The 25996-nt window shown below is 41.4% G+C and overlaps 1 protein-coding gene across 1 annotated transcript in view; it reads left to right on the top strand.

Moving 5' to 3' along the window:
- The window catches only part of LOC134555266 (ras GTPase-activating protein 1-like), a 61683-nt gene extending 37075 nt beyond the window's left edge, over positions 1-24608 (top strand). The window contains 13 exon segments of the mRNA XM_063406731.1: positions 116-273; positions 558-634; positions 4559-4731; positions 4932-5091; positions 5263-5405; positions 6145-6160; positions 6163-6259; positions 7402-7488; positions 19921-19985; positions 21591-21682; positions 22503-22580; positions 23739-23873; positions 24525-24608. Coding sequence (XP_063262801.1) covers positions 116-273; positions 558-634; positions 4559-4731; positions 4932-5091; positions 5263-5405; positions 6145-6160; positions 6163-6259; positions 7402-7488; positions 19921-19985; positions 21591-21682; positions 22503-22580; positions 23739-23873; positions 24525-24608 — 1365 coding nt within the window.
- Positions 24609-25996: the final 1388 nt, after the last annotated feature.

Here is a 25996-nt window from a genome sequence, read left to right as displayed (position 1 = left end):
TTTGTATTCACTATTCTCATATTAACATTAAGCCTCTGCACAGAGGATTAAAAATAATTCATTCATGTGCTTTGTATTTTAGCAACAAAAAATAAACTGTTTATTTTTTTTTTAGGTCAGCAGTCTCATTTTGCATGTAGAAGAAGCTCAAGCGCTCCCAGTAAAGCATTTTACAAATCCGTATTGTAATATCTACCTAAACATTGTCCAGGTAGCAAAAACACACATCAGGGAAGGACATAATCCTGTATGGTCTGAAGAATTTGTCTTTGAGTAAGTCTTAATTATCTTGAATTAGTAAATTTCACTTTTAATTTGTATCAGAGTTAAGATTTTAACACTTGTTTATTGTTTTGCAGTATTTAAAAAATACTGTATATGTGTTTATACAGCAGCAACCTTTCAGACAGGTTCTGCATGGGCAGAATTTTCTGTAGGTACCTATTTTTGCTAATATTAGTGGCTGATAGTGGTAACTCAGGATTGAAATGAAATTAGGAAAAGCTTAAATGCTAGCCATTATAGTATTAATTGAGGCTCTCTGTCTTTTCTCCTAGTGATCTTTTATCTGATATTAATAGATTTGAGATAAGTCTTAGTAATGAAACAAAGAAAAGTAAAGATCCAGATATATGTAAGTATTTTTCTGTAAAAGATGCTTCTACATTACAGCAGTGGATACTTTGTGTGGTTATTGTTGCTTTTGTCAAAGATTGTCACAAGAGGATTAAGTAGGTTTTTAGGTTCACCATACTGCCTGTGTATAGTTTTGATATCTGGTATTGGCTTTCCATTAATGTTTTTATAATAAGAACTTCCACTGTTTTAGTCATAAAATGCACTTTACTCCAGTCCTGTATGTCTCACATAGCTCTGCTTTACAATAACTGTTGTAAATCTGCTAGACAACGACTGTGCTTACCAAAAAGGAGAAATTTTCTGTATTAGTCTGCTTCATAAAATGTAAGTTCCTTGGAATCTGACTACATGGAATTTCTTTTCAGGTTTTTGGTTGCTTCCAGTGAGATAGGGAAAGGTATAGTTCTTTATCAAAAAAAGTAATCTTGGCAGTCTCTGAAGAAAATTTCCCTTTTTTCTCTCCGTTTTACCTCATCTGTCTTCTTCCCTTACTACCACTCTTCGGCTTAAGTCTGAAGTTAGCTCAATATCACTTTGAATAGGAAAAGATCTGTATTTTCTTCTCCTTATGTTAGTCAGACAGGTGCTGCTTTAATGTGGTTTTTGGTTCCAGCAAATCAACAAGAAGGTGGTAGAGTCTGTCAGCTTCCTAGAAAAGAAAGAGTTTGAAGAATGTGAATTTGAAGCTCTTAAGTAGAAAAAAATACTTTTTTAAGTCAAGTCTCTTCCCACACAATACTTTTAGTGTTGTTTTGTGTTTTTTTTCTTTTTCGTGTTCTTCAAGGTATCTTGTTTCCCAATACTTGCTTTAGAGCAACTTCAGCCTTGTGCCTTTCTTTGCTGCTTGCAGAGTGGGATGGTTTTCTCTGCTCTCTTCAAATTTCGTTCCAAGACTTTTTTTTCATTATATTCTAAACTGTCTCTTCCAAGGCAGTCAGAGTATATATAATCTAGTGCAATTGTTTTCAGTTTGTATATATTGTTTTTACTGGCCTGTAACTTAGGCCAGTGCTAAATTTATTGATTTTTTTCTTTTCTGGAGTTTATTACAATCTGTTGGGAAACCTTAGCTGAGGTGGGTATTTACAACTCATTTCAAATGGTCTGGCAGAACCTTATTTAATTTCATATCTTCTCCTCCTCTTACTAGAAACATTACTGCATAGCAGGAGGAATAAAGATATATTCTCTCTCACAGATTAAAGGGCTATAATTGCAGTTGTGACCTTGATCTTGAATTCATTTGAGCTGGAAAACTGATCACCTATCTACACCAAAGCCTTGGTTGGGAACAGAATCTTAGAAGGGTAATTCCTGTGTGGGATACTTCAGCAGCTTAGTTTCTTCCCCTCTGTCCGGGTTAAGGAGATGCCGTTAGTTTTGTGCATTCAGGTTATGGAAGGCTTCATGTTCTAGGTCAGGGGCAGGACTGGCTGCATTTCTTTACTGCAGTTATCTGCACTCCTTAAGGCCTAAGCATAATCCAGCATAACTCCTTTGAGATAAATATTACTTTAAGTCATCTTGAATGAACATACATGTCTGCTTACATCCCCAACCCTATGAAGTGAAGTTCACTGGGGTAAAATGAGCTAAACCACATCTTCTCTGACATATGTTATGTTGCAGTGCCAGAATAAACCTGTAACTCTTCAAAAGCAAGATAATGTTTCCTTAACCAGGCATCTTTCCTTTCCTTTTCAGCCACAGATACCACCTGTGGAATGCTATGAAGTGGCAGTCCTGTACAGCTGATGCTATTCATCTTGCCATTTGTTCATTGGGTTAACTCACCTATTCTGCTTGCTTTTTCTTCCATGTAGTGCAGATTGAAGGTCTAAAATTTAATTTTTGGATTCACTGCTTTGTTTTTTTTATTGTAACACGCAAAACTTAAATACCAAAATGATACATGGATGAATGCTACCTTTTCAGTATTTTAAAATATTTCCTTAGTTTTCAGGTCTTTACATTGAAGTTTGCCTACTATGAATGTTCCATAGTTACTTTAGAGTTTAAGTATTCCAGATAGTCAGAAATGATACTAAACAGTTCAGCATCAATTCTATTCACTTTTTTGTTTGTTTCTGTATATTGCATAAGGGCTTACTCTTATATAATATATATAATATGGCTTAAAAAATCCAAAGTCCTAGAATTTACTAGTTGAATTCCGTCTGCTGCTATTGACAGTTGAATTAGTAGGACTTGAAGGACAACATCACGAAGTGTTGAAGTGGAGTGGATTTTCTGATTTGGTCTTGCACAACAGTGATTAATTTCAGATTAATTCATGTTGATTATAAGTCTCTTAGAGAAAGGAGCCTACCAGTTCAATGTAACATTATAAACAGGAAAAAAATCTTATTACTTTGAAGTCTTACTACTTTAATATAAATTGTGATAACTATTTTGTAGACTTAGCAACTTGTACAGATATTTGGTATGATTTTTTAAAAATCAAAGTCAAGTAATATTATTTCTATTATAACTATGAAGTGCTACTATAACCACAGGGAAAAACTAAATCATCACTTGTTCTAGGTCCTGTATCTCATTCCCCATTCCTTTCACTTTGGTACACATGCCTTACATGTGCAAGCAAATAAGAAGAAAAGCACATTGCTTAGTTATGAATACTGAGCTTTGATGGCAGGGAGAAGTGTGCTAGGAAAGTCAATTTATTACGTAGTCTAATGACATTCCCTCCACTCTGGTGATAAATAGCAGGTGGTGATGGATTGATTTTCATGCTGTTTGATGTAAATGCATTAACTTCTATCAGTTCATCAACTCCAAAGAATATGAAATAGGCAGCAGGATTGCCCTGAATAAGGCAATATAAATATGATCTTTTTCTGTTCCAGTATCAAATTATATCTTGCTGTGTATTGCAACACTGGGGCAATGAGAAATCTCCTGGGACTGTTGACAATTTCTGCAAGGCAAATTGGTGTATCGGCTTTACAGAGATGTAAAAGAAAAAAAGATCTTGGTTTTAAGGGCCTTTTTATTTTTCATGAGAAAAAAGTAAAAGCAAATATTTTTGTCACGGAAAGAGAGGGCATTTGACTGAGAGATGCAGACTGATAGGCTAAATGTAAAACTAATTGTGGATTCCTCTTGGAGCGTGGTGGGTGTTTCACAGGCACATTGTTGGCTCTGACAGTGCCTGGGCCTTTCTTTTTGGGAAAAAAGCCCCTCCACTCAGGAGCACATGTTCGTGCTCTGGGCCTGTGTTCCCTCCCAGCTGCTGTAGCTGGCTAGCCAGCTGCTGCACCAGACTTCAGCTGCAGTCCGGGTTGTTGCTTGGCAATTTCAGTGTACCATCATCACCAGTTAATGATCTGGCTGTTCTTGAGCTGACTGATTATCTATCAGCAAGTGCTTGAGAACACTTTTTAACCTAATACACATTAACTGTTTAGACTGGAGTTACTATAAAAGTAATATGTATGTCAGTGTTTGGGAATACCATAATCCCACACACGGTAATAATTAATAGGAGCAGACCCTGATGGTGGTGTCAGCCCAAGGCTAGAAAGAGAGTAGTGAATTCTAAAGATTTAACCTGTTTCTTTAGTTTGTGCCTGCAACCTTGATTTGCAGGGTAGCACTGTTTTACCTACTTACATGGGTGTTACAAGGAAAATTGTCAATTTGTGTGGTATTTTTGAATTTATATGTATACATTTTTTACAGATTGCCATATATTTCTTCTTCAGTTTACAGGACACTGTTAAGCCATTGAAGAGAGTATTATTCCATTAATATATTGATGAAAATTTTTTGTTTACTCTTGCTGGTATTTTTTCCCTGAAATAAAATGATGTGTTGAAAATAAACACCTTTTTTTATTCAATAGTAGCACTGGTTTGGTGGAGATAACATACCTGAACAATGCTTTTTTTTCTTTAAGTGTTTATGCGTTGCCAATCAAGCCGGTTACAAAAAGGACATGCAACAGATGAGTGGTTTCAACTCGGTTCCCATGTACCATTAAAGGGTATTGAGCCAGGATCTTTGTGTGTTCGAGCATGATATTCCATGGAGAAGATCATGCCAGAAGAAGAATACAATGAGTTTAAAGAGGTATGAACTTAAGTTTAACCATCTATGGTTTATCTGTCAAAACCAATTTTTTTTCATTGGTTGAGAGGATCTCAGTAACACTGGTTGATGTAATCAAATATTTTTAAGAGATAGCTATATATATAGATATCTAATATTTTCCCAAAGCTGTTATATGTAAGGAGAAGCTTCTGAATATTTTAAAATTGCTTTTCTTTCAGCTTATACTCCAGAAAGAACTTCATGTAGTCTATGCCTTATCACATGTTTGTGGACAGGATAGAACACTGTTGGCTGGCATTTTACTGAAGATTTTTCTTCATGAAAAGCTTGAGTCCTTGTTGTTACGAACACTAAATGACAGGGAGGTAAGTATGGAAGGTACTGCACTAAATCACACAAAAGTTTACTGGGATTCTGGGCAGGTGGGGAGGAAAGGGTTCTGGTGCTACCTTTTTTTTCCTCCTCCTTTACCTTATGTCAAAGAGTAACCATGTTCTTCCTCTCTTTTTGATGTCTCCTTGTCTGAGTTTTTCCAGTTTCTTTTTTCAGATGAAGCTACCACCTTGTTCCGTGCCACCACTTTAGCAAGCACACTTATGGAGCAGTATATGAAAGCCACAACAACAAGTTTTGTTCATCATGCGCTGAAAGACTCCATATTAAAGATAATGGAGAGCAAGCAGTCCTGTGAGGTGATACGTTAAACTGTGTTTTTAAATATTTTGGTTTGTTGACACAATAATCCATTGGTTGTTGTGTTGCGTTTACATTCAGTATTAGTTGTAGAGACATTTAATGATCTTTAGAACTGGACTTTGTTTTCATCAGAAATACAGGAACTGAGTTCATTAAGAGCTATTTTGATTTTTTTTTTTCTTTTTTTCCTGGATTTTCACTTCAAATGTTATTCATAGTAGAGTTACTAAGTTTTTTTATTCAAAATTTCTTTTAATTATTTATCAGTCATTGTGTGGCTGTTACTGAATTTCCTAATCTAGGTAACTCTTGTTAAACCAAAGATACTGTAGAAGTCAAGGTCTGAACTTCAGTTTTAATTGTAAAATTCCTTATACTAAAGGGTTGTTACTGATCCTGAAACTCTTTTTAAAATGACCCTCCTAAATCTTGTGTTTCACTTCATTGTGAAAAAGATGAGAATCATGAGAAATTCGGACTGAGCGAGACAAAAAGGTCACAGAGATGAGAAGAGGTGAATATCCAAACTGATAAAAGCCAGATATGTATATTAGAACTTAAAAATATTGCTTCACATTTCCTGACAAGCTACTGAAACATGCATGAATTCTGTAAGAGACTTGTACAGCAGCAGAATATTTAATTTTCTTTGAAATTCAGTGTCTAATACTCAGAGACTATATATATATATGTAGTTCTAGATAGAAGAAGAAACCTAATCTTTTTCTGTTTTAGTTAAATCCCTCGAAGTTAGAAAAAATGAAGATGTAAACACTAATTTGGCACATCTACTCAGTATACTTTCAGAATTGGTGGAGAAGATATTCATGGCTGCAGAGATACTACCCCCGTAAGTTTGCACTTTTCTGTTCAGATTTATATTTGAAAATTCCCATTTCAATTAATTACACTGCACTTTAAAATTGTGTTCTTACTGATTTATCTTAATGTTACTGTATAGACACAGAGGAAAATAGAAAATAGGTAGGAGGAAAATAACACTTTGCATAATTAATAGCGTTTTATTAAAAGCCTCTGGCTGCCAAGAGATCAGGGACAAAATAGTAATTAAATTATTAATCTCATATCTTTACAAAAAGGTAGAAGGCAGTGGTAGTTGGCAGACAGTGACATGTATTTCTCAGTCTTTCTCCTCTGAAAAAGAGATGGAATTATTAACAGCATATTAAAAATACAGGTAAGTAGCAATAGTTATACCATGCTATGCCTATTTCTGTCCACTAGGAAAATGCAGAGGCTGTTTTTCCCCGCTTCTTTTAACTGAGGAAGTAACTCGTTTTCATACCTCAGATTTGAATCATCTAATAAAAAGTGGATAGTACAGAGTTTCCTTCCATAGTGTCATTAGCTTCTAAAGTATGTGAAACTCTCAATTTTGAGTCATTGGAGTAGCGTGGAATTTTCTTTTGTGTTAGTGATTGCAGGGTTAGCATTGAAAATTGCAGTCCTTTTAAGCATATGATGCAGTGATCAACATTTTCTCAAATACACCACAAATCTTCATTTTTTTAAATGGGAGAGGACTATTGCTGTGGTGCTTAACTTTTTTAGCTTTATTCACTATGTGTCATGTATGGAAAGAATAGTTTTTGTTTAGTTAAGAGAGAAACTAAAAGACAGATCAGCCATCAAAATAGTCCTTTTTCAAGAAGGAAATACTACTTAAAGAAACAAAACTACTGAAGTTACAAAACACTTAGTGCACATCTGAATGATCACAGAATTGCACAGAATGGGTTTTCCTTGTTATTTATAAATTTACTTTCTAAAACATACTTTTAAAATAGAATTTTTATAAGTTTGTTAACTTTACCTGAGAGTTAATTTATAATTTAAAGATTTGTCTAAGTTATTAATACAAAGTTGTTAATAGTTCTGCATCAAGTAGGAGGTTGGTCTAAGTCCTTTCTGACCCAGCTTTTTTGATTCGGTAAGTTTAATGGAATAAGTAATTAGCAACTATTTCTGCAGGATATTGAGGTATATTTATGGGTGCCTACAGAAGTCTGTTCAAAACAAATGGCCAGCTAATACTACCATGAGAACCAGAGCTGTTAGGTAAGTTACTTGACAACCTTATTCTGGAAGTATTTCGTTCAAGAATTGTTGAAGACATACTTCAGTGTACTTATCTATGTTTCTTTCAGTGACAAAACTGTATGAACTTACACAGGTTACTGCAGTGTTTAAGATATTTATGATGATGAAGCAAAAAACTCCCAATTAAAGATAGAGCTTGCTGAATTCTTGGTTTTGTTCTTAGAGCCTTGCCAGAATTGATGTAGTATAGAGGTCAGTATAGCTTTACTTAATGGTTTTAGCTTTGAATTTACAGTACTGGAGCCCAATCATGTTGAAATATTCTGGAGCTCCTCTGAAAACGTTGCTGGAGGTTACAGAACCTGGCTGTTCTGAACTTACAGCAGCCACAAAACTCCAGTCTACATTATTAAACCAGTGCAATACAAAAGTTCTAACTCTGTTCATTGCCAGGGCAGGTCAAACAAAAATGTTTGACAAAGATGTGGTCTTGATACTTCTTCTAAACATGGCAAGGATTTTCAGGGTATTGATTTGCAGAAATCAGGACTTCACAACTGAAGATGTAAAGCAGGTATGTGTCATTTCCAGCTGGGACACACGGCAGGATCTCTCCTCCAAACCATGTGTAGCTGGTCCAGACAAGGTCCAGGTTTAAATACTAATTGATCCCACAAACCCACACCTTCCCACCCACCCATTCTCCTCCTTGTCTCGCTTCGTATGGTAACTAGCCACCACACCTCCTGGTAGTCATGAGTTGGGCCCTTGGGAGGAAGGCCGACCTCTTCCTCAGGTTGACCTTCCCTTCTGGGCAGGTCAGTGCAGGTTTGGCTATTTTTCAGGTCACTGTGGTCTTGCCAAAAAATTGGAGCCCCATTTTGCTGGATTCAAGCCATAGATTTCTGCTTGATTTCTATTGATTTTTCATGATACCTAAGTCTTGCTTTACTGAATTTTCACAATATACATCTTATCCTAATAGTTTTTACCTAGCAACTAAACTCCTATGTGCGCTGCTACCAGTTCTTTCTTCATAACAAGTTATGTTCTATATACTGTTACAAGTTGTTGTACTTTTGCAAAAATCATTACACAAACCGTAGATATTTCTGTTTGCCCTTCACCTGCTTGAACCTATTATATGCTTCTAAAATTCTGAATTTTCGTAGCCATATTTGAGCCCCATCTCAGTATCAGAGCCACGGGTTTCCTTTTTGTGGTGTCAGGCAGTTGTATGGTTAGCAGAGGTTAATCTCCTGTGGAGTGATCTTTGAGAGCATTTGTCTTGGGCTTGTATTTATCATTTTGGCACCAGAAGCCTTATGTGTTTCATTCTGTGAAGCAGCATTTCCTTCAAATAGAGACTGCTCCTATTCTGAGAGCTCTGAGCTCTCAGCTCAGCTCTGGAAGGCTGTAAAGGTCAGTAGTGAATTCTGCATTTCTGGCTGCTCCTCCCCAGCTCCAGAGAGGACCATGTGACTTTCCGTGGGGGACACAACAGCTTACTTTCAGAGTTTTCCAGCAGTCTCCACTGGATGCTAAAAATACTTTATCACTTGCTTTTGTGGTGTTCTGTTTTCACAAGTGAATACTAGAAATTTCTCTCTGGAGTGCAGTTTCACAGCTTTCAGTGATGTTTATTACCTTTCATTGCATTGTTTTTGGTTTAAGAATGATTCAATATTCAGAGCCAGATGGACAATTTTTTGATATCTCTGTATCTTTTCTATTGTATCAGTCAGAATGTGCTGCCATTTCTCTCTGGTTTAAAACTCCCATACAGATAGTTGCTCATTCCTAATTTAGGAAGGTTGACAAAGATAAGGAGCATCAGATCTTCCCTATCAGCAGGTACTCTGCTACATGTGTACCTTGTTGGCCTTCAAATTTCAGCCCTTCAAAAGACTGATCTGTGTGTCTTCAGAATTAACTACTGATTCATAGCTTTGAATTCTCACCATAGAAAGTATTTTAGCCTAACCTCTGGCCAAGAACTGTTTTCTTACCAGCCCATAGCTTCTGTTTCTCAGAGAGATATGTCTATAACATAACATCCTAGGTGTCTTTGACTTACAGAAGATGCTTCAACCTCAATAGTTTGTCACTTTAAAGAAATGTGGGGATTTCCCTACCTGTGTACTTTACAACAGGCAAGATTCCCTTCCTCCTTTCATTAGGAGTGAGGCTGTGGTATTACTGTGGTGAAATCCAGTCTGCTGGTGGTGTCCAAGGCCAAAATTACAGACATTTTACATTGATTTGTTTGGTCTGTATGTCACTTCAATGTACAGCAATTAGCTGGAGTTGAGGTTAACCTGAATGATGATTTTTACCTCTGGTATTAACAGGAAGACAGATTTTTTTCTCACGCTGCTAAAGCTTGTTCTGTGTTCCTGTTGAATGAATTCCTGACTCTGCAGTCAGAAGAAGAGCACTCTTTTTCCAGCTTTTAAAATGGCAGCAATTCTTTTATGGTGGAAAGTAGCACATCCCTTATTTTTCTACTGAAGTGTACTGTCATCAGGATAAAGGATCAGCTGAAGCTGACCTAAAGGTGTGTTCTGCCAAGAGAGATCTTTTTGCCCATTCACTCCTGCACTCTAGCTTAAAATGGCTTGAGGAAGTGGTGGCTGTGTGCCGCAGTGCCTCTTAGAGCCACTGGCTCTCGCCCCGAGCTAGCCCAGACACTGGGACAAGGCGCAGTCTAGGGTCAGTCTGCAGGCAGCGCAAGCAGGACTGACTCCTGTGGGCTCTGTGTCCCTGAAAGGGCTTAAGAGGAGATGTCTGTGCAGCAAGGCAGAGGAAAGAAAAGAGGATCCAGGAATGGTGCAGCAGAGAAGGTTTATTAGCCTAACTCTGAGCCCAATTCTGGACCCAGATTCTGGTCTGACACAGGGTTTTATGGGGAGCAAAAGGGGAGGAGATGGGGGTGGGGTTGGCCGCCTCCAGCCAATGGTTCACAGTCTCTGGGGGGAACAGGGGAGGGGAAAGGCACTTCGGACCAATTACAGAGAACTGGGAGGGGGAAACTAAAGGCGGGAAAGATGATTGACAATTAACTGTGCAGTCTAAAAATACCCCTTGTGAGGGAGAAGGAGAGGAACAAAGGAATATTAATTGGGGGGGTGGGGGTACACAGAACTGATTTTTTACAGACAACCAAACCTTACATAAAACAGCAAATTTTAAAAACATACACCACCACATCTCCCCCTTTTCTTTTAATTAAGATGAAAAGAACCGCGGTGGGTCTGGAAGGTATTCGGACTCCGAATAGCATTCAGCAAAATATGATTGTTGGGTTGGCCATTGATTGTGGGGTAAACGGCATGGGCCCTCTGGCTCTTCATAATCTTCCAGATCCTCTTCAGAGCTTTCCAAGTCCATTTCTTCAGGGTCAGCCGACACCGCTGTATGATTCACTTCCGGAGAGGGGGGAGAAGTGGCACTGGAAACTAACTTAAAAATCATCTTTCTAATTAGTCCGAAGGCCACCAGGACAATTAAAATAATAAACACGAATAACAAAACAGTCCTCAGGATAGATCCTACCCACCCAGAGAGTCCCCAGCCATTGAAGATATTACTTAACCAGTCCGATGTCTCTCTTTTTATCTGCCCGACCATGTCTTGCATCTGCCGCAAGATCTGTTTTGTGTCCTCAGCCCGACTTGACAGGTTAAAACAACATAGACCCTCAAACTCCTCACAGGTATGCCCGTGGAGGAGCAGGAGGTAGTCTATGGCTGCCCGATTTTGGAGGGTGGCTTGCCTCGTTAGATCCTCATCCTGCAGAAGGTTATATAGGGCACTGGAAGTCATTCTTGACTGTTTAGCTACCCAGCATTCTAAGTGAGCCAATTCCCCCATGTTCTTGGCAATAGAAACCCAGGGGGCAAATATAGTGACTACGACTCCTTTTGACTTACTCCAATGTACAATTTCTGAATCGCAGTTTGGATCCAATTTCTTTAGATCTCTTTTTGAAATGGCCGATTTCTGTGCACCATTTTCCTTTTGTTTCCAATTCATTATTTGAGTTTTGTTCGGTGAAAACAGTCCCAGTTTCCCTAAGGTGCATGGACCTCCTGAAAAATGAGAGGGGATGCCTGCCCAAGCATGGGTTCTGCAAATTAGAAAGACCTCTTTGGGCAATTTTTTTGGGGTGATCATAAATTTGAGGGGGAAGTATTCCTTTAGTTATACCTCTACACCATGATCTTGCGTGATACAACGAATTGGACTGGACCACATGCTTTGTTCGGGGATTAAGAGTATTTGCCAAATTAGTGAAGTGGATGCAGTATGGGGCTTTGGCTGATCCAAGGAGTTCCAGCTCCTGGGGTTCATCTTTCAAATTCTCCAATCCGAACAAAAAATTTCTCCAACTGATAAAGGCACTACCACGGGGGGCTATCTTACTTATACGGCGTGCATAATAGAGTAATCTTTCGGGCAATTCGCTTTTCTGAAAAGGCATCCCCATGAGGCAGGAAGAGATCGGGTCTGAGGCGCTGGCCTGGTTCAGGCAGATATGGTCCTGGCCTAAAGACCGCGCTTAACGTGGTCCACACATTTGCAGCGGGTTGTGGCACGATCCAGGCCTGACTGGTAATTAGGAGGCTGGCGACCACGATGACGATGACGAAGTAGACGGTCTGCATGCTCGATCGGGGTGGGTAGGACCTGTAAAACAAACTTAAAAACACAAATCATGAGGTTTCATAAAAACAGGCTGAGGGGGAGTCATTCTCGCATTCCCAGAGAGTATCAATTGGGGGTACCTTGGAACACTTTCTTCGGCGACGTAGTGCCGCTGAAGCCACCTGGGGGACTTTCCCTTCTCTCTCTCTTTACTTTTGCACATAAGGTTTGACCCATTTTGCTGGGATCCACTTTAACCCCTCATCAGTGAGGACGCAGGCGTACCCACGCCCCCACGTCACTAGGGCAAAGGAACCCTCAACTTTGCCTGATTCAGGGAATCTTACCAGGACAGGCAGATGGCGTTCAACTTTCCAGTCTGTATTGCATTGAAAGTGCTTAACTATGGGTGGATTTGAGTTCTCGAAGGAGCAATTGAGGAAATTGATGACGTACAAGGCCCTGGCCAATCTGATGGAGGGTGTCTCGATTTTCAGCACTTGTTGTTGTTGCTGGAGGACCCGTTTGATGTTTTGGTGGGTCCTCTCTATGATAGCCTGGCCTGTGGGGGAGTGGGGGATGCCTGTCTTGTGTTCCACTCCCCATTGCTGCAGGAAATCTGCAAGCTCCTTGGACTTATACGCCAGGCTGTTGTCAGTTTTGATCCCCTTGGGGATGCCCATAAATGAGAAAGCCTGAACCAAATGCTGGATGACATGATGGGCTCTCTCCCCTGCGTGCGCAGAGGCATAGACAGCACCGGAGAAAGTGTCCACTGATACATGGACGTATTTCAGTTTCCCAAACGATGTAATGTGGGTGACGTCCATCTGCCAGAGCTCACAACTTTCCAACCCTCTGGGGTTGACTCCGGCATGCAATGTCGGCACTGCGTGGGACTGACAGGATGGACACGAGCTGACAATCGCCTTAGCCTGCTGTCGGGTGAGATGAAAGCGTCGAGCAAGACTAGGCGCATTCTGATGGAATAACTGATGGCTGAGCTTTGCCTGCTCAAAAACATCAGGCAAGGGGGCCATTGCCACTGGGGCAGCAAGGGCATCCGCCCTTCTGTTTCCCTCGGCAATGAACCCAGGCAAATCAGTGTGCGACCTCGTATGCATCACATAAAATGGGTGCTCTCGGTGGGATACAAGCTTAACTAGCTTCGAGAGCTGCTCATATAGAGCTGTGTTAGACACCTGCTGCAGTACGGCCTGATCAGCTCTAGATACCACCCCCGCAACATACGCGGAATCGGTTACTAAATTGAAGGGTCCAGGGAACCTCTCGAAGGCTCTGACAACAGCAGCCAACTCGGCAATTTGAGGAGAACCCTCAACAATTTCAATATCTGCATCCCACTGCCGAGTTTTGGGATCCTCCCAAGTCATTACTGACTTGTGAGAAGCCCCGGGATGTGGCAGTGCTTTAATTTAATTAGTTTTATTGCATATGTTCTCTGTAATAGTTCAGTTCTCTGTACCCTCACCCCCCTCATTAATATTCCTTTGTTCCTTCATTCTCCCTCACAGTGAGTTATTTTTAGCTCACATCTGTTAGATTCAGTTATGTGTCTGTTACCCTTCCCGCCTTTGTAAATCCCCTTCTACCCTCTCCTGATTAGTCCATGTTATGTTTCCCCACCCCTGGGTCCCTCAGCAACTGTTCCCGGTTGGCTAGTGATAGCCAACCACTCCCCTTGCTCCTCCCAGCTAGCCCCTAACAAAAACCCACTGCACCCTCCCTTCCTCGGCCAGTTCTGGGCTGAGGAGGTGTTTTTAATAAACCCTCTGTTCCCTCAGAACTGACTCCTCCTTTCTTTCCACTGCCTGCCGCCTTATCATCACTCACAAGAGTCCCTCAGGGGAAAGAACCCAAGGGAGTCAGCCCTGCCTGCGCTGCTTGCAGGCTGACCCCACTGAACGCCTGTCGCCGCGCCTGGGCTTGCCAGGGACAGAGCCGGTGGGCTCTAGTGGGCACTGTGACACTGGACGCGTCAGTAAAAATGGTCCTAGCATCAAGGGGTCTCTTGCTCCGGACACTTTTTAACACGAATCTAAAAGTCACTTCCGAATTAAACAATTTGTGGGCCGGCTGATGAATTGAAATTTGTCCCGTAAAGGAATCTAGAGCAAATTGCAATGCTTCATTTTCTTGAAGCAGGTGTTCTAACATGGGTTTGGTTATTTGGCCCGTTGATAAACTGATTGGTATGTGAATGTATTCGAAGTCACAACCGGCCAGATATCGCATCTGCGTTCTCGCTTTGCGGATCAGCTCAGCCATGAGCTCCTGCGGCTGTGTCATCCTCTTGGGCCGATGGTGGCTGAGAAAGACCCACTCTATAATAAGAAGAGGATCTCCTCTGCCTTGGCCCTTGGTGAAATGTGGTGTATCTGTGTCCCATTGAAAAATGATCCCATGAAGATGTGGCAGGTTACCCATTATGATGAATCTGAAGGGTAGCTTGGGATCACACCTGTGCGCTTGTTTCGATGACATTGCCTCTTGGACTTTCTCCAATGCTTCTTTTGCCTCTGCAGTAAGTACCCTGGGAGAACTAAGCTCCTCTCCCCCTTTCAATAAATTGAAAAGGGGTGCTAGAGCCTCGGTGGTCAGACCTAGCCAGGGCCTTACCCAGTTCAAAGCACCGCAGAGCTGATGGGCATCGGCAAGGGTATGGACAGTAGTCCGAATGTCCAATTTTTGAGGAACAATGGTCCTCTTTCCAATTTCCAGGCCCAGGTACTTCCAAGGTGGCATCTTCTGAATCTTGTCTTCTTGCAGCTAGAACCCTGCAGCAACTAACGAACTCGTTACCAGGTCAAGCATTCGTGATAGTTCATTGTCTGTCGGCGCGCAAAAGAGGATGTCATCCATATAGTGATGGATGACAACCCCCTCCGCGGCTGCGCGCACAGGGTGCAGCAAGGAAGAGACAAAATGCTGACACATCACTGGAGAGTTTTTCATCCCCTGGGGGAGCACTCTCCAGTGATATCTCTTCCTTGGGGCCGCTCGGTTGATGGAAGGAACCGAGAAGGCAAAACGTGGTGCATCGTCCGGGTGTAGTGGAATTTGGAAAAAGCAATCCTTGATATCAATGACAGCCAAATTCCAATTTTGGGGCAGCATGGTGGGGGACGGCATTCCTGGTTGTAGGGAATGTCCTCTGCCCATGTCCTCTATAACGTTATTAATTTGCCAGAGGTCGTGAAGGAGGCGCCATCGTTTCTTGTCACTCTTGCGAATGACAAAAACTGGTGAGTTACACGGGGAGTTAGTCTCTACTATATGTCCCTTTTGTAACTGCTCCTCCATGAGCTCCTCAAGCACCTTCAATTTCTCTTTTGACAGCGGCCACTGTTAGACCCAGATTGGTTCATCCATTTTCCAATTCAGTTTCAGGGCTGGATGCTTCTCAGTGACCGCTATGGAAAAATCCTGTGGGGGGTCTGGAATGCAAATTGTGACTCCCCACTGAGACATGAGGTCTCTTCCAAACAGGGGCCGCTGGTAATCCAAAACAAAAGGACGAGTAAAAGCCAATTGTCCTTTTGGTCCCTCAAATTTTACCATGCCTTTCAATTGTTTTGCTGATTGAAACCCACCTACACTGTGGATACTTGCAGGCACGTCCTCCAGGGCCCAATGTGACGGCCAATCCTTAGTAGGGACGATGGTCACATCTGCCCCTGTGTCAAAAAGCAGCGGTTTATTGACTGACTCATCCCCTAATGTCATCTTACACATGATGATGGGCTTCTGTGTAGTGATGTGATGCACAGTGTTCACGGAAAAGGTGTAATGATCTGGGTCCCCGTAGGGAAGAGCCTGTGCAACAATTTGTCCTTTAGGGACAAATGTTGGGGGATGAGTAGTGCGCAGCCAGATCATGAAGGCCCTGGGATTGTTATAAAGTGTCCCAGGAAGAACCTCAGTCTCCTGCGGAGTATGTTTACAGTCACCGACGATGATGAACTTACCTTCCTTCACCAGTGGCCAGTCCTTCAGCTCCTTCAGGTTGAGGGTGACCAGATGCCAAGCCCGATCCCGTAGGTGTAGGCTCCTGGTAAGATGTAACCTGAAAGGTTCATAGAGAGAAGTAGTGGTCAATATAGGTTCAGGTGAGTCCCAAGCAGGATTTGAAAGTGTCCAGTCTGGTATTTTGTTCTCGTTCTATTGACCCCCAAAAGCATCTCCTCCTTTTTGGTCCACCCTGTTGGGGTCATCATGCCGGGTGGACCCGTGCTCCCCCTTTAATTTTTTTGTTCGCTGCGGGAAGGCTGCGGCGTTCCTGGTGGTGTAGTGTGATTCCTCCTCCCTTTCGGCTTCTTTGGGTACTCATGCGCAAAGTGTCCTTCTTCTTTGCAGAAGAAGCAACTTCCACGACGAGCAGGATGGTTGTGGGATTGAGAGTGCTGATTGGAATGTTCTGCCACACGCACGGTCCTCGCTGGGATTGCAGGCTGCACAGGAACAGGTGGATTGTGACGGGCGAGGAATGGGACCTTCATTTGACAGACCTGTAACATCGCTTGAAGAGTGCGCAGAGGATCTAAGGGAAGACTCAAAATGGCTTGCTTGCAAAGGTTATTAGCGTTAACAAAAACAAGGTTGTCCCTGATCTTTCCTTGCGCACTCTCGTCTGGAACTTGGACTTCAAGTGCCCTAGAAAGTTTTTCCACAAAGTCTACAAAGGGCTCCGATGGTCCCTGTTTTATCGTGGTGAAGGGTGGTAGAGGTGCGTGTGGTTGCAAGGTAAGAAAGGCCTTGCATGCGATGTCTTTGATTATAGGAAGAACCGAGGGAGGAATCAAAAGAATTTGTGAGTCAGGGGAACTAAAAGAACCTTCTCCGCTAAGTAGTTCAACAGAGAAGGGGTTCCACTGCTCATCAATCGCCGGGAATGGCAATGTTGGGATGGTCTCCTGCAGTGCTTGTTTGAAGGTGGCTTCCCAGAGGGTGAACTCCGTGCCGTTCATTAAACAAGCAAAAGGTTGTCTCAAATCAGCTGGTATCACTGTGACCCCTGCTAAGTCTGCAGTTAGGAGGCCACAGAAGTATTGACTCTCTCTGCCAAACTCCTTGTGCGCCTTGCATAACTCTTTAATTATATTTTGGGAAAAAGGATGCCAATTAGCTTTTTGGATGTCACCACCTCGGGTCTTTCTGTAGGTGACTAGTGCTGCAGAGAGGTCTACTTCCTCATTGCCCTCGCTGCTATCTTCTGGTTCCGAAGCGTGGGAACCGGAAGAGAGAGCGTGGGAATTTTGCAGTAAAAATGGCCTCCTTCCGGGGCGGGGAGATGCGGCTGGCTCCGCCCTAGGGGTGGATTGATGGGCGGGGTGAGAATGGGGTGGAGCCCTGTGGGAAATGGGAGGGGTAGTAGGAGGAGTTGAGGTGGAACGAGTGGGAGGGGTTTTCCTGGAGGTGGGAGCAGTGGTAGGAGGAGTTGTGGGAGGAGTAGGGGCGGGACGAGAGGGTGAGAACTTTCGAGGTAGGGGAGGGGTTGTGGGAGGGGTTGTGGGAGGAGTTGGGGAAAGGAAGGGGTTGGGTGGATAGTGAGGGGCGGGGAGAAGGAAGGGGTTGGGATGAGGGGGAGGGGGTGGAGGAGAAAAAGGATTCTGGGAAGAAGAAGGTGTCAGCCATGAGGGGCAACTGCCACCATCTTGTGGGTCACAGGCACCATTTTGTGGAGCCTGTGATTCACTAAAATCAAACCTAACTTTGGGTTTAACTGCAGGGGAAGATGGGGGAAGGTAAGATCCTTGAGCCACCTGGCCAGGGCACCTCAAGGAATCCCCAGCAGTCCGGCCAAGACTGCTGAGGCTGGGGGATCGGGAATTTTGCAGAAAGCCTGGGCTGGCAGCCCTCCGGGTTGCTGCTTTCTTCAAAATTCCCTTTTTTGGAACAGAGGGACTGGCACTAGGGTGTGTGGAAACTGGGGTAGATCGCTTCTGATGTGGATTTTCTTGCACCTTTTGCTTCTTCGTGAGAGATTTTAACTGTGAAATTAAAAGCATAAATTTTTGTGCCTCTTTTTCTTTTGAATTACCCAATTGGATCAATTTCTTTTCTGCAGCCTCCCAAAACCGGGAGCTGCGAACTGTTACTTCTGAGGTATTTGGAAGGTGCAAGAAAAGCCACCTAGTCAATCTCTTTAAACAGCTCTTAGAAAACTGAACTTTCTCAACTTCCAACATCGAAACACAAACATAATAAACTCCTTTCTGCGTGGAGCTCAGAGATGCACCCATTCTCTTAAGATGGTAAAATCCGCACACTCCAAAGACCGAACTGAACTAAAAATCACAAAGGAAAATCAAACTGCCATGTGCTTAAAACCGGCAAACGAAAACACACTCACTACCAACCGCAAAACCACCGGGGAATGACACTGACTTCAGACTCAAAACCACCTCCACTCGTACAACACAAAACCGACAACAAATAAAGAAACTCAAAACACCAGGGATTCCACAACCGGGAAGATGAGCCCCAAAACCCACCTCCCGGGGCCGCGCGACCACAGACCGGGGGCTTCACCCACACGGACCTGCATCAAAAACCCACCTCGCAGTTCAAGGGGGTTTATACTTACCAACCCTGGCGTGGGTGCAAAAAGCCGGTCTTTGGGGATTCCTCTGCTGGGGGAAGACGTCCTGCAGAGTGTGGTACAAAACGCTACCTTCCTCTCCTCGGGGAGCACCTCCTCCGGAGAGGCAGCTCACACCCGAGGCGGCGCGACGTCCAGGAGTTTCTCTTCCCGAGGTCGGCCCCTATTTCCGGACCTCGCTAACTCCATCCGTGGGGTCTTTAGCAAAGACAAAAGCCCCTTTCAGGGCACCACGTTGGGTGCCAGACGCTTGCCGCAGTGTCTCTCAGAGCCACTGGCTCTCGCCCCGAGCTAGCCCAGACACTGGGACAAGGCGCAGTCTAGGGTCAGTCTGCAGGCAGCGCAAGCAGGACTGACTCCTGTGGGCTCTGTGTCCCTGAAAGGGCTTAAGAGGAGATGTCTGTGCAGCAAGGCAGAGGAAAGAAAAGAGGATCCAGGAATGGTGCAGCAGAGAAGGTTTATTAGCCTAACTCTGAGCCCAATTCTGGACCCAGATTCTGGTCTGACACAGGGTTTTATGGGGAGCAAAAGGGGAGGAGATGGGGGTGGGGTTGGCCGCCTCCAGCCAATGGTTCACAGTCTCTGGGGGGAACAGGGGAGGGGAAAGGCACTTCGGACCAATTACAGAGAACTGGGAGGGGGAAACTAAAGGCGGGAAAGATGATTGACAATTAACTGTGCAGTCTAAAAATACCCCTTGTGAGGGAGAAGGAGAGGAACAAAGGAATATTAATTGGGGGGGTGGGGGTACACAGAACTGACTTTTTACAGACAACCAAACCTTACATAAAACAGCAAATTTTAAAAACATACACCACCACAGCTGTGGGATGGATGACTTGGCAGTAGCAGACAGTGCAGAATTTTTGGGAGGTCAGAGACCAAGGGTAGCTCCTGTTTGAGCCAAACATGGTGTGGTCTTCATTATAACTTGGCAATTAATTTCTTCCTACACAATTTCAACAGTTCAGCTTTACTGGGAAATCAGTGTGCCTCTTCTTTCAGATTGCATTGCAGTCCATAGCATGATGAACTTAATTTATATTTTTACAGAGCACAGGCTAATTTACTGGTGTTTGTCTCAACAAGATCCCACATTAACTTTATTCCTGAAAGACTACACAGTTTTACATCAATTGTCCTAATGGTTTTGAACCAAATACAATTTTATTTCATTTCAGTGGCTTTGTTTTTCTTCAACTGATTTGTCCTGCTATCCGGAACCCAAGGATGTTTAATATCATCTCAGATGACTATGTGCTTTAGATTGAATCTATACTTTATGCAGTAGGAGACATGAAATAACTGTAGTATCTAATGTAGCAAAAGGAATTTTTTTGAATGCTGTGTTTCAAGTCAAGTTATCCACGTCATTTGGCTGACTTCTCCTTAGGGTATATGCTTTTCACCCTCAAAGGCTTGATTGTGGATATCCCCAATGTAATTTCAAGGTCCAAAAAAAAAAAAAATCCATTGTTACATTTAATAATATTTTGAGTCAAGTCTAGCATTGTTTATGTATTTTATCAGTGTGAAAAATGTAATTACGGGAATTTCAGATGTCACTTTCAATGCAGTGCAATGGCAGAGTTAACAGCTGAATGCAATGGTATCTCTGAAATGTACAATTATAAAGTTCGTATGTATCTACAGAGCTTGGAATACATTTGTGCACCTAGAAAATTATTTGTGAACAGTTTGTTTGAATGTCCTGCTTAGATGGCTTCCAGCCTTTAGAGTTGTGTTTTGACTCAATTGATCTTAGAATCTTAAAGATGAGAGAGGGATGGCCTTCAGAAAGGTTGAAAAATAGGAGATACAAGAGAAACTTTAAAAACCTGGTTCAGAAAAGCATTTTTCTTTTTTCAAAGACAGTTTTTAAGACAATGTGGCATGTTATCTACAATCAGTCTTTAAACTGTGCCAAATGAAGTTCCTTTCTGTCACACAGTAATCATTTCTGTACATGCTTTGGAGAAATCATTTAAGAAACATGGCCTGGAACAAGTGATAATTTCTTGGGCATTTTATTATCTTTGGGCAGTTTGCAAGTTAGGTACCTCCTAACTTGGGTTGCACTCTGACTGCAGGTGTAAAGAACTACTTACAAATTTGAGTAATCCCTTTTGAGCTTCTCCCTTACAATCCTGCTGAGTTGCCTCCAGCTCGTATCCTCGACTACTGTTGAGGGAAACTTACAGACCATATAACCCTAAAACTGTGTCAGTGGAACACTTTCAACCAAGCCATTTACCTTAACTGGAGAAAAGTAATTTTGTGGGATACTGCTGGGTAACATTACTTGTTAGAAAAGGAAGTTCTAACTGACTTAAGTGGTTAATGTAAAATGTTTATGGTCACAGTGATTACGGACTAGAGGTTCACGGAAATACAGGCCACCATTGCATGTAACATTCACTCTGTTCTCCTGCTGCCAGTAACTTAAAAGTATAATTTGTCAGTGCCCACTTACGTGGGTATAAACAGATAAGGAAAATGTAAACGTCCTTCCTTAATTTCAAAGGTAAAACTTTTAAAAAGTAATCCTCTGTTCAACAGAACTCAAGTCTTGGGCAATGGTTATTTCACCTAACTCTTAGGAACACTTATTTATTTTGCCTTCTTGTTCTGTGTGCTGCTATTACAGAAAATAAGATGATCAGATTAACATGGCTTTTGGACATTATAAAAGCAATATATTTTACTTTACCAAGTAAAGACATCTTTTACATGCAGTTGTTTTATATTAAAAAGAATCTATAAGAACATGAATGGGAAAAGAATTTATTTTCATGTGACTGTTGTTAATTTTAAATGTAATGGCCAGTGACTCTCTACTTTGCATTCCTGCCAGATTCTCCTTCCCCCACTGCTGCAAGAACACTGACACTGGTCGCCAAGTCTGTGCAGAATTTAGCAAATCTGGTTGAATTTGGAGCTAAGGTGAATATAATTGTACATACAGAGAACAAACTGGAATTGTGTTTTCAGTACGCTTTTCGCATGTTCCTGTTCAATGCATGCAAAAAAATTTTTGCTATTTTCTCATGCAGAATGTATGACTTTCTCTTCCTCCACTTTGACCCTGCATTTATCACTGGATGATTGTTTTCTGTGGTACAGCACTTCAAAGCTCTCGTGCTTGAACTATAATAGTGCTAGAGATAATGAAACTGTAAGTCAGGGATACCTGTTGCACTTATAAGCCCAAGCTTTCAATAAAGTTCCTACTAAAATGCTAACAGAATGCCAGCAGTGACTGGTCTCAGTTTCCAGGCTTCAACCGGGAAAACAAAAATATCTAAAACCATCTAAAAATAATTCTGTTGACTTAAGCATAATTAACATCACTTCAGGCTGGCATGAGAAAGTTGTTTCTCTGACACAAAGAACTTGGCATGTCAGAGTTAATGACAAAACAGGAAAGAAGGCATTTGTTCTTGATGATACTTCTGAACACAAAGCATCTGTTCACTGCAAACAGGTATTTAGAGACACTCACCTTGATGCAGATTGGTATCTGTATGCATGTGTAAGAAAAATTCTTAATCACAGGTTCTCAGTCTTCTAAATATAATACCAAATTCTGTAGTCTTTTGACTGGCTGCACACCAGACACTAGAAATACACTTGAAAAAAATATAATATTATTCCAATTTACATACTTGTTCTGCAGTGTCATCTGCCTGACTGCACTGTGTTGCTTCAGATATGACAATTTTCTTGGCACTGATTTGTTAGTTAATACTTTTTAAACTACTAGGAGCGATATATGGAAGGGGTAAATCCATTCATCAAGAGCAATAAACATCGCATGATCATGTTCTTGGATGAACTTGGGGTAAGTTGTAAGAAGAGTATTTCCTGAAGTTACAAAGCATGATTGTAAATTTCATTTTTTTACACTTATTAACTAGCTCAGCAATGCATCAGCTCTCACATAACTTTGAACACTTTTATCTGAGTACATTTTTTAATACTTATTTAAAAATTGTTGGTCTGCCATATGGAATTAAAATCATCAAGTATCTTCCTAAGATTTTATTAATTTAGTGCCTCTGTAAAAGTGAGAAGCTTAAGTAGATTCTATAACTATGAGATAAGAAATTTCGGGCAAAAATACAAATATGTTTGTAAACCAGAAGTTTTTATATATAACTTGTCACGTGGTTTTGACCAGAGACTGAAATTATTTTTTCTTCAAAAAAATACTAGGTTGAATTTCAGTTAACACTGACAAAAGCTTCACTGCGTGCATTCTATATATTTTAGTTTGAAAGTGAACTGCTGTCACGTTGTTGTTTTAAAGTGTGACTGTTTTGTGTGGTAGCTGTAACAGGAGTTATGTCTTTGTATTTTATATATATGTATTTTAAATCAAATAATTCATTTTAAAATTGAGATGAAAAGATTGTGCTAAGCATGCTGAATTAATTCTTTAGAAGTGACCTACGAGACATCTCAGAATACTTAGCAAGTGTGGCATTTGGGTAGGTTCTAGATGTCATCCTTTTCTGATTAAACTGCAACTTCTGAATACTATGATACATCAGTTCTCTTTAAATGAGAGATTTTACATGAGGTCTCTGATAACTGTTGGTTTGAAAATACCTGTTGGATTATTCTGCTGTTTTAATTGCAGCGTTATTGGTTTATCATCAGTTTCATGAGTTACGTGATAGGTAACAGCAGATTTTGCTGCATTTCGTTGCTCTTTTGTAATTTATATAACAAAGCTTGTAATGGATGGATTTCCTCTTCATTTAGAGGATTTGAGTTGTAGGTTTCTCATGCTGTAGGTTTCTGATCAACACAAAGAGCAATACCAGATCTTGTAGTGAGAATCCTGCTAGCACTGCAAATTGCAGTTTACTTCACATGCCTGTGAAGAGGAGAAAATAAACAGATGATTCATAATGAAAGACGGACGGAAGGTTTAGCTGGAAAGACCAAAATTGGTCTTGGCACCCTAAACCTGCTGTGTTCTGTTCTGTTGAAGAATGTTCCCGAGCTTCCAGACACTGCCGACCTCTCTCGAACTGACCTGTCCCGTGACCTGGCGGCCTCGCACGAGATCTGCGTGGCACACTCAGATGAGCTTCAGACACTCAGCAACGAGCGAGGGGTGATGCGGGTGAGTTAACAGAAACAAATCACAGGTAGCGGTGCTGTGCCCTGAATTACTCCGCAATACTGGGATTCTTTTGTGGTATTGCTGTAGCAAAAATGACTGATATTGTATTTCACCAGGAGGTTATTAGCTGTGAAGGAAATACGTAACCCATAGTCTTGTTCCTTCATGCAAAAAAACCAACTGAATTTGGGTGGTTTTTGTGAAGTTTCTAGAGGAAGCCTTAAACCCACAAAATTACTGTCTCCTGACAGACTCTGGGTCTTAGCTTTCACATTTGGAATTTTTTAAGTTGAGAACCAAATTCATTTTCTTTAACTTTCTATTAATACCTTATTTCTGTTTTCTAGTTTGCCAGTACACTTGTATGCTTGGCAAACTCTGCTGGCAAACTGTAACGGTGTGTTAGCTGTACACTTCCTCCGCCTTCCTGTTAAACGCAAAGAAGCAAGAAGATTCATGGGAGGAGAGGCAAAGTCCATAACATTATTTTAAGACTACCCTCAGTGGCTAGGGAATCAGACATTTTATCTTTTTGGTAATATATTTAAACCATGGAGTCACAGGTCTGATGGGCTGGTGCTGAACATGCTGCTCAGGGAGGCCTTTTCTGTCTCCAGCAGCTAACATGTTGTTTTACATTCTCTTTTACAGCACATTCTTAAGAAGCTTTTGGCCATTACTGAACTGCTACAACAAATACAAAATCAGTATTCAGTGTCTAACAACATCAGGTAGCAGCCCTCTACCTGAATTCTGCATGGGTCCAGCATGCCCAACATGGCAACTCTCACTAGTATCACTTTCTTCTTGCTCTTGCCAAAAATAGCACACCCAGTCACATTCCCAGTGATGTGTGAACTATGCAAAAAGAAAACAAAGATCCTGTTGGTGAATGATTGAACCAGCAGCTTTTTTTAAGCTATCTGTGCAGGACATTTGCACTTTTTTTTTCCACTTGGAAACAGTTTTCACCACCTCTGAGCCTTGGTGTACAGTTCATTTTCCACAGAGAACGTGCTGTGACTGTGTCTAGGACTTTGAAATTTTTCAGCACCTCTACCAAAGTTTTTGCTGTCCGATTGGAAAAGAATTATCAACTGACATGAGAAGAAAGGCGTTGTTCTAACAACCACCTATAACTGCATAACATTTTTTACTGTAATTTCTGACTGGTTACAAGAATTATGACTTTTGACTGTTTCAACCACTTTTGACTTGTATTTACAGTTTCCAGAACTTGATGTTATGGTAGGAACAACCTTTACTGTACACTTTTTATACCATGCTGTTTCTCTCGCTGGAATGACATTTGAAAGAGAATATGCAGAATGGGTCTTGTCAGCTTTATTTTTTTTGATGTACCACTGATTCAGTCTGAATAGTTCTTCCATCAAGAACTGTATATCCAGATAAATCACAATGCTTTTGTAAAATGTTTACAACAGTAAATAATTTGAATTCAGTAAATTTATTGATCATTATACCAGACATGCATGCATTCATTAAACCATTTTATAAAATAGGTATTGTTTGGTCTTTTTTGTACTGTAAGTCTAGAATAAATATTATTTTTATAAGTGAAAAGTAAGTTTTTAAAATAAATCAAGCTGCATATCTCTGTCTCTGTGGAAACTGGCTAACTCTGGCTGCTGTGGAAATTTTTTAGTGTCTGCACTGGTGGTGTATTTTGCAGTGTTCACATCATGTCACTTTTTGAGCATGAGTCCTCAGACAACATTACCATGTCCCTATAACTTAATTTGTACAGCACTGGGTAAGGAAGTAGGTGTTAAAACACCTTTGGTAGGTTGAGATTTAATAAAAGGAAATTCTTCCCTGTGAGTGGGGTGAAGCACTGGCAGACTGCCAGAGAAGCCAGGGATGCCCCTGGGTAGTGTTGAAGGTCAGGCTGGATGAAGCTTGGAGCAACCTTATCTAATGGAAGGTGTCCCTGCCCATGGCACTGCCATGAAGTGTTTAAAAGATTGAAAAGTAAAATGTGCTGTTGATACAGAGGGTGTTTCATCAGGCAGTGATACAATAATAGGGAGTAAAAGATTCAGTGACAAGACTAATATGATGACCACTTAAATAATTTTATCATATGACTCATATGTTGTCAA

The sequence above is a fragment of the Prinia subflava genome, chromosome 10 (assembly GCF_021018805.1).
Source record: "Prinia subflava isolate CZ2003 ecotype Zambia chromosome 10, Cam_Psub_1.2, whole genome shotgun sequence".
NCBI classification, from domain to species: domain Eukaryota; kingdom Metazoa; phylum Chordata; class Aves; order Passeriformes; family Cisticolidae; genus Prinia; species Prinia subflava.
This window is presented reverse-complemented; position numbering and strand designations above follow the sequence as displayed.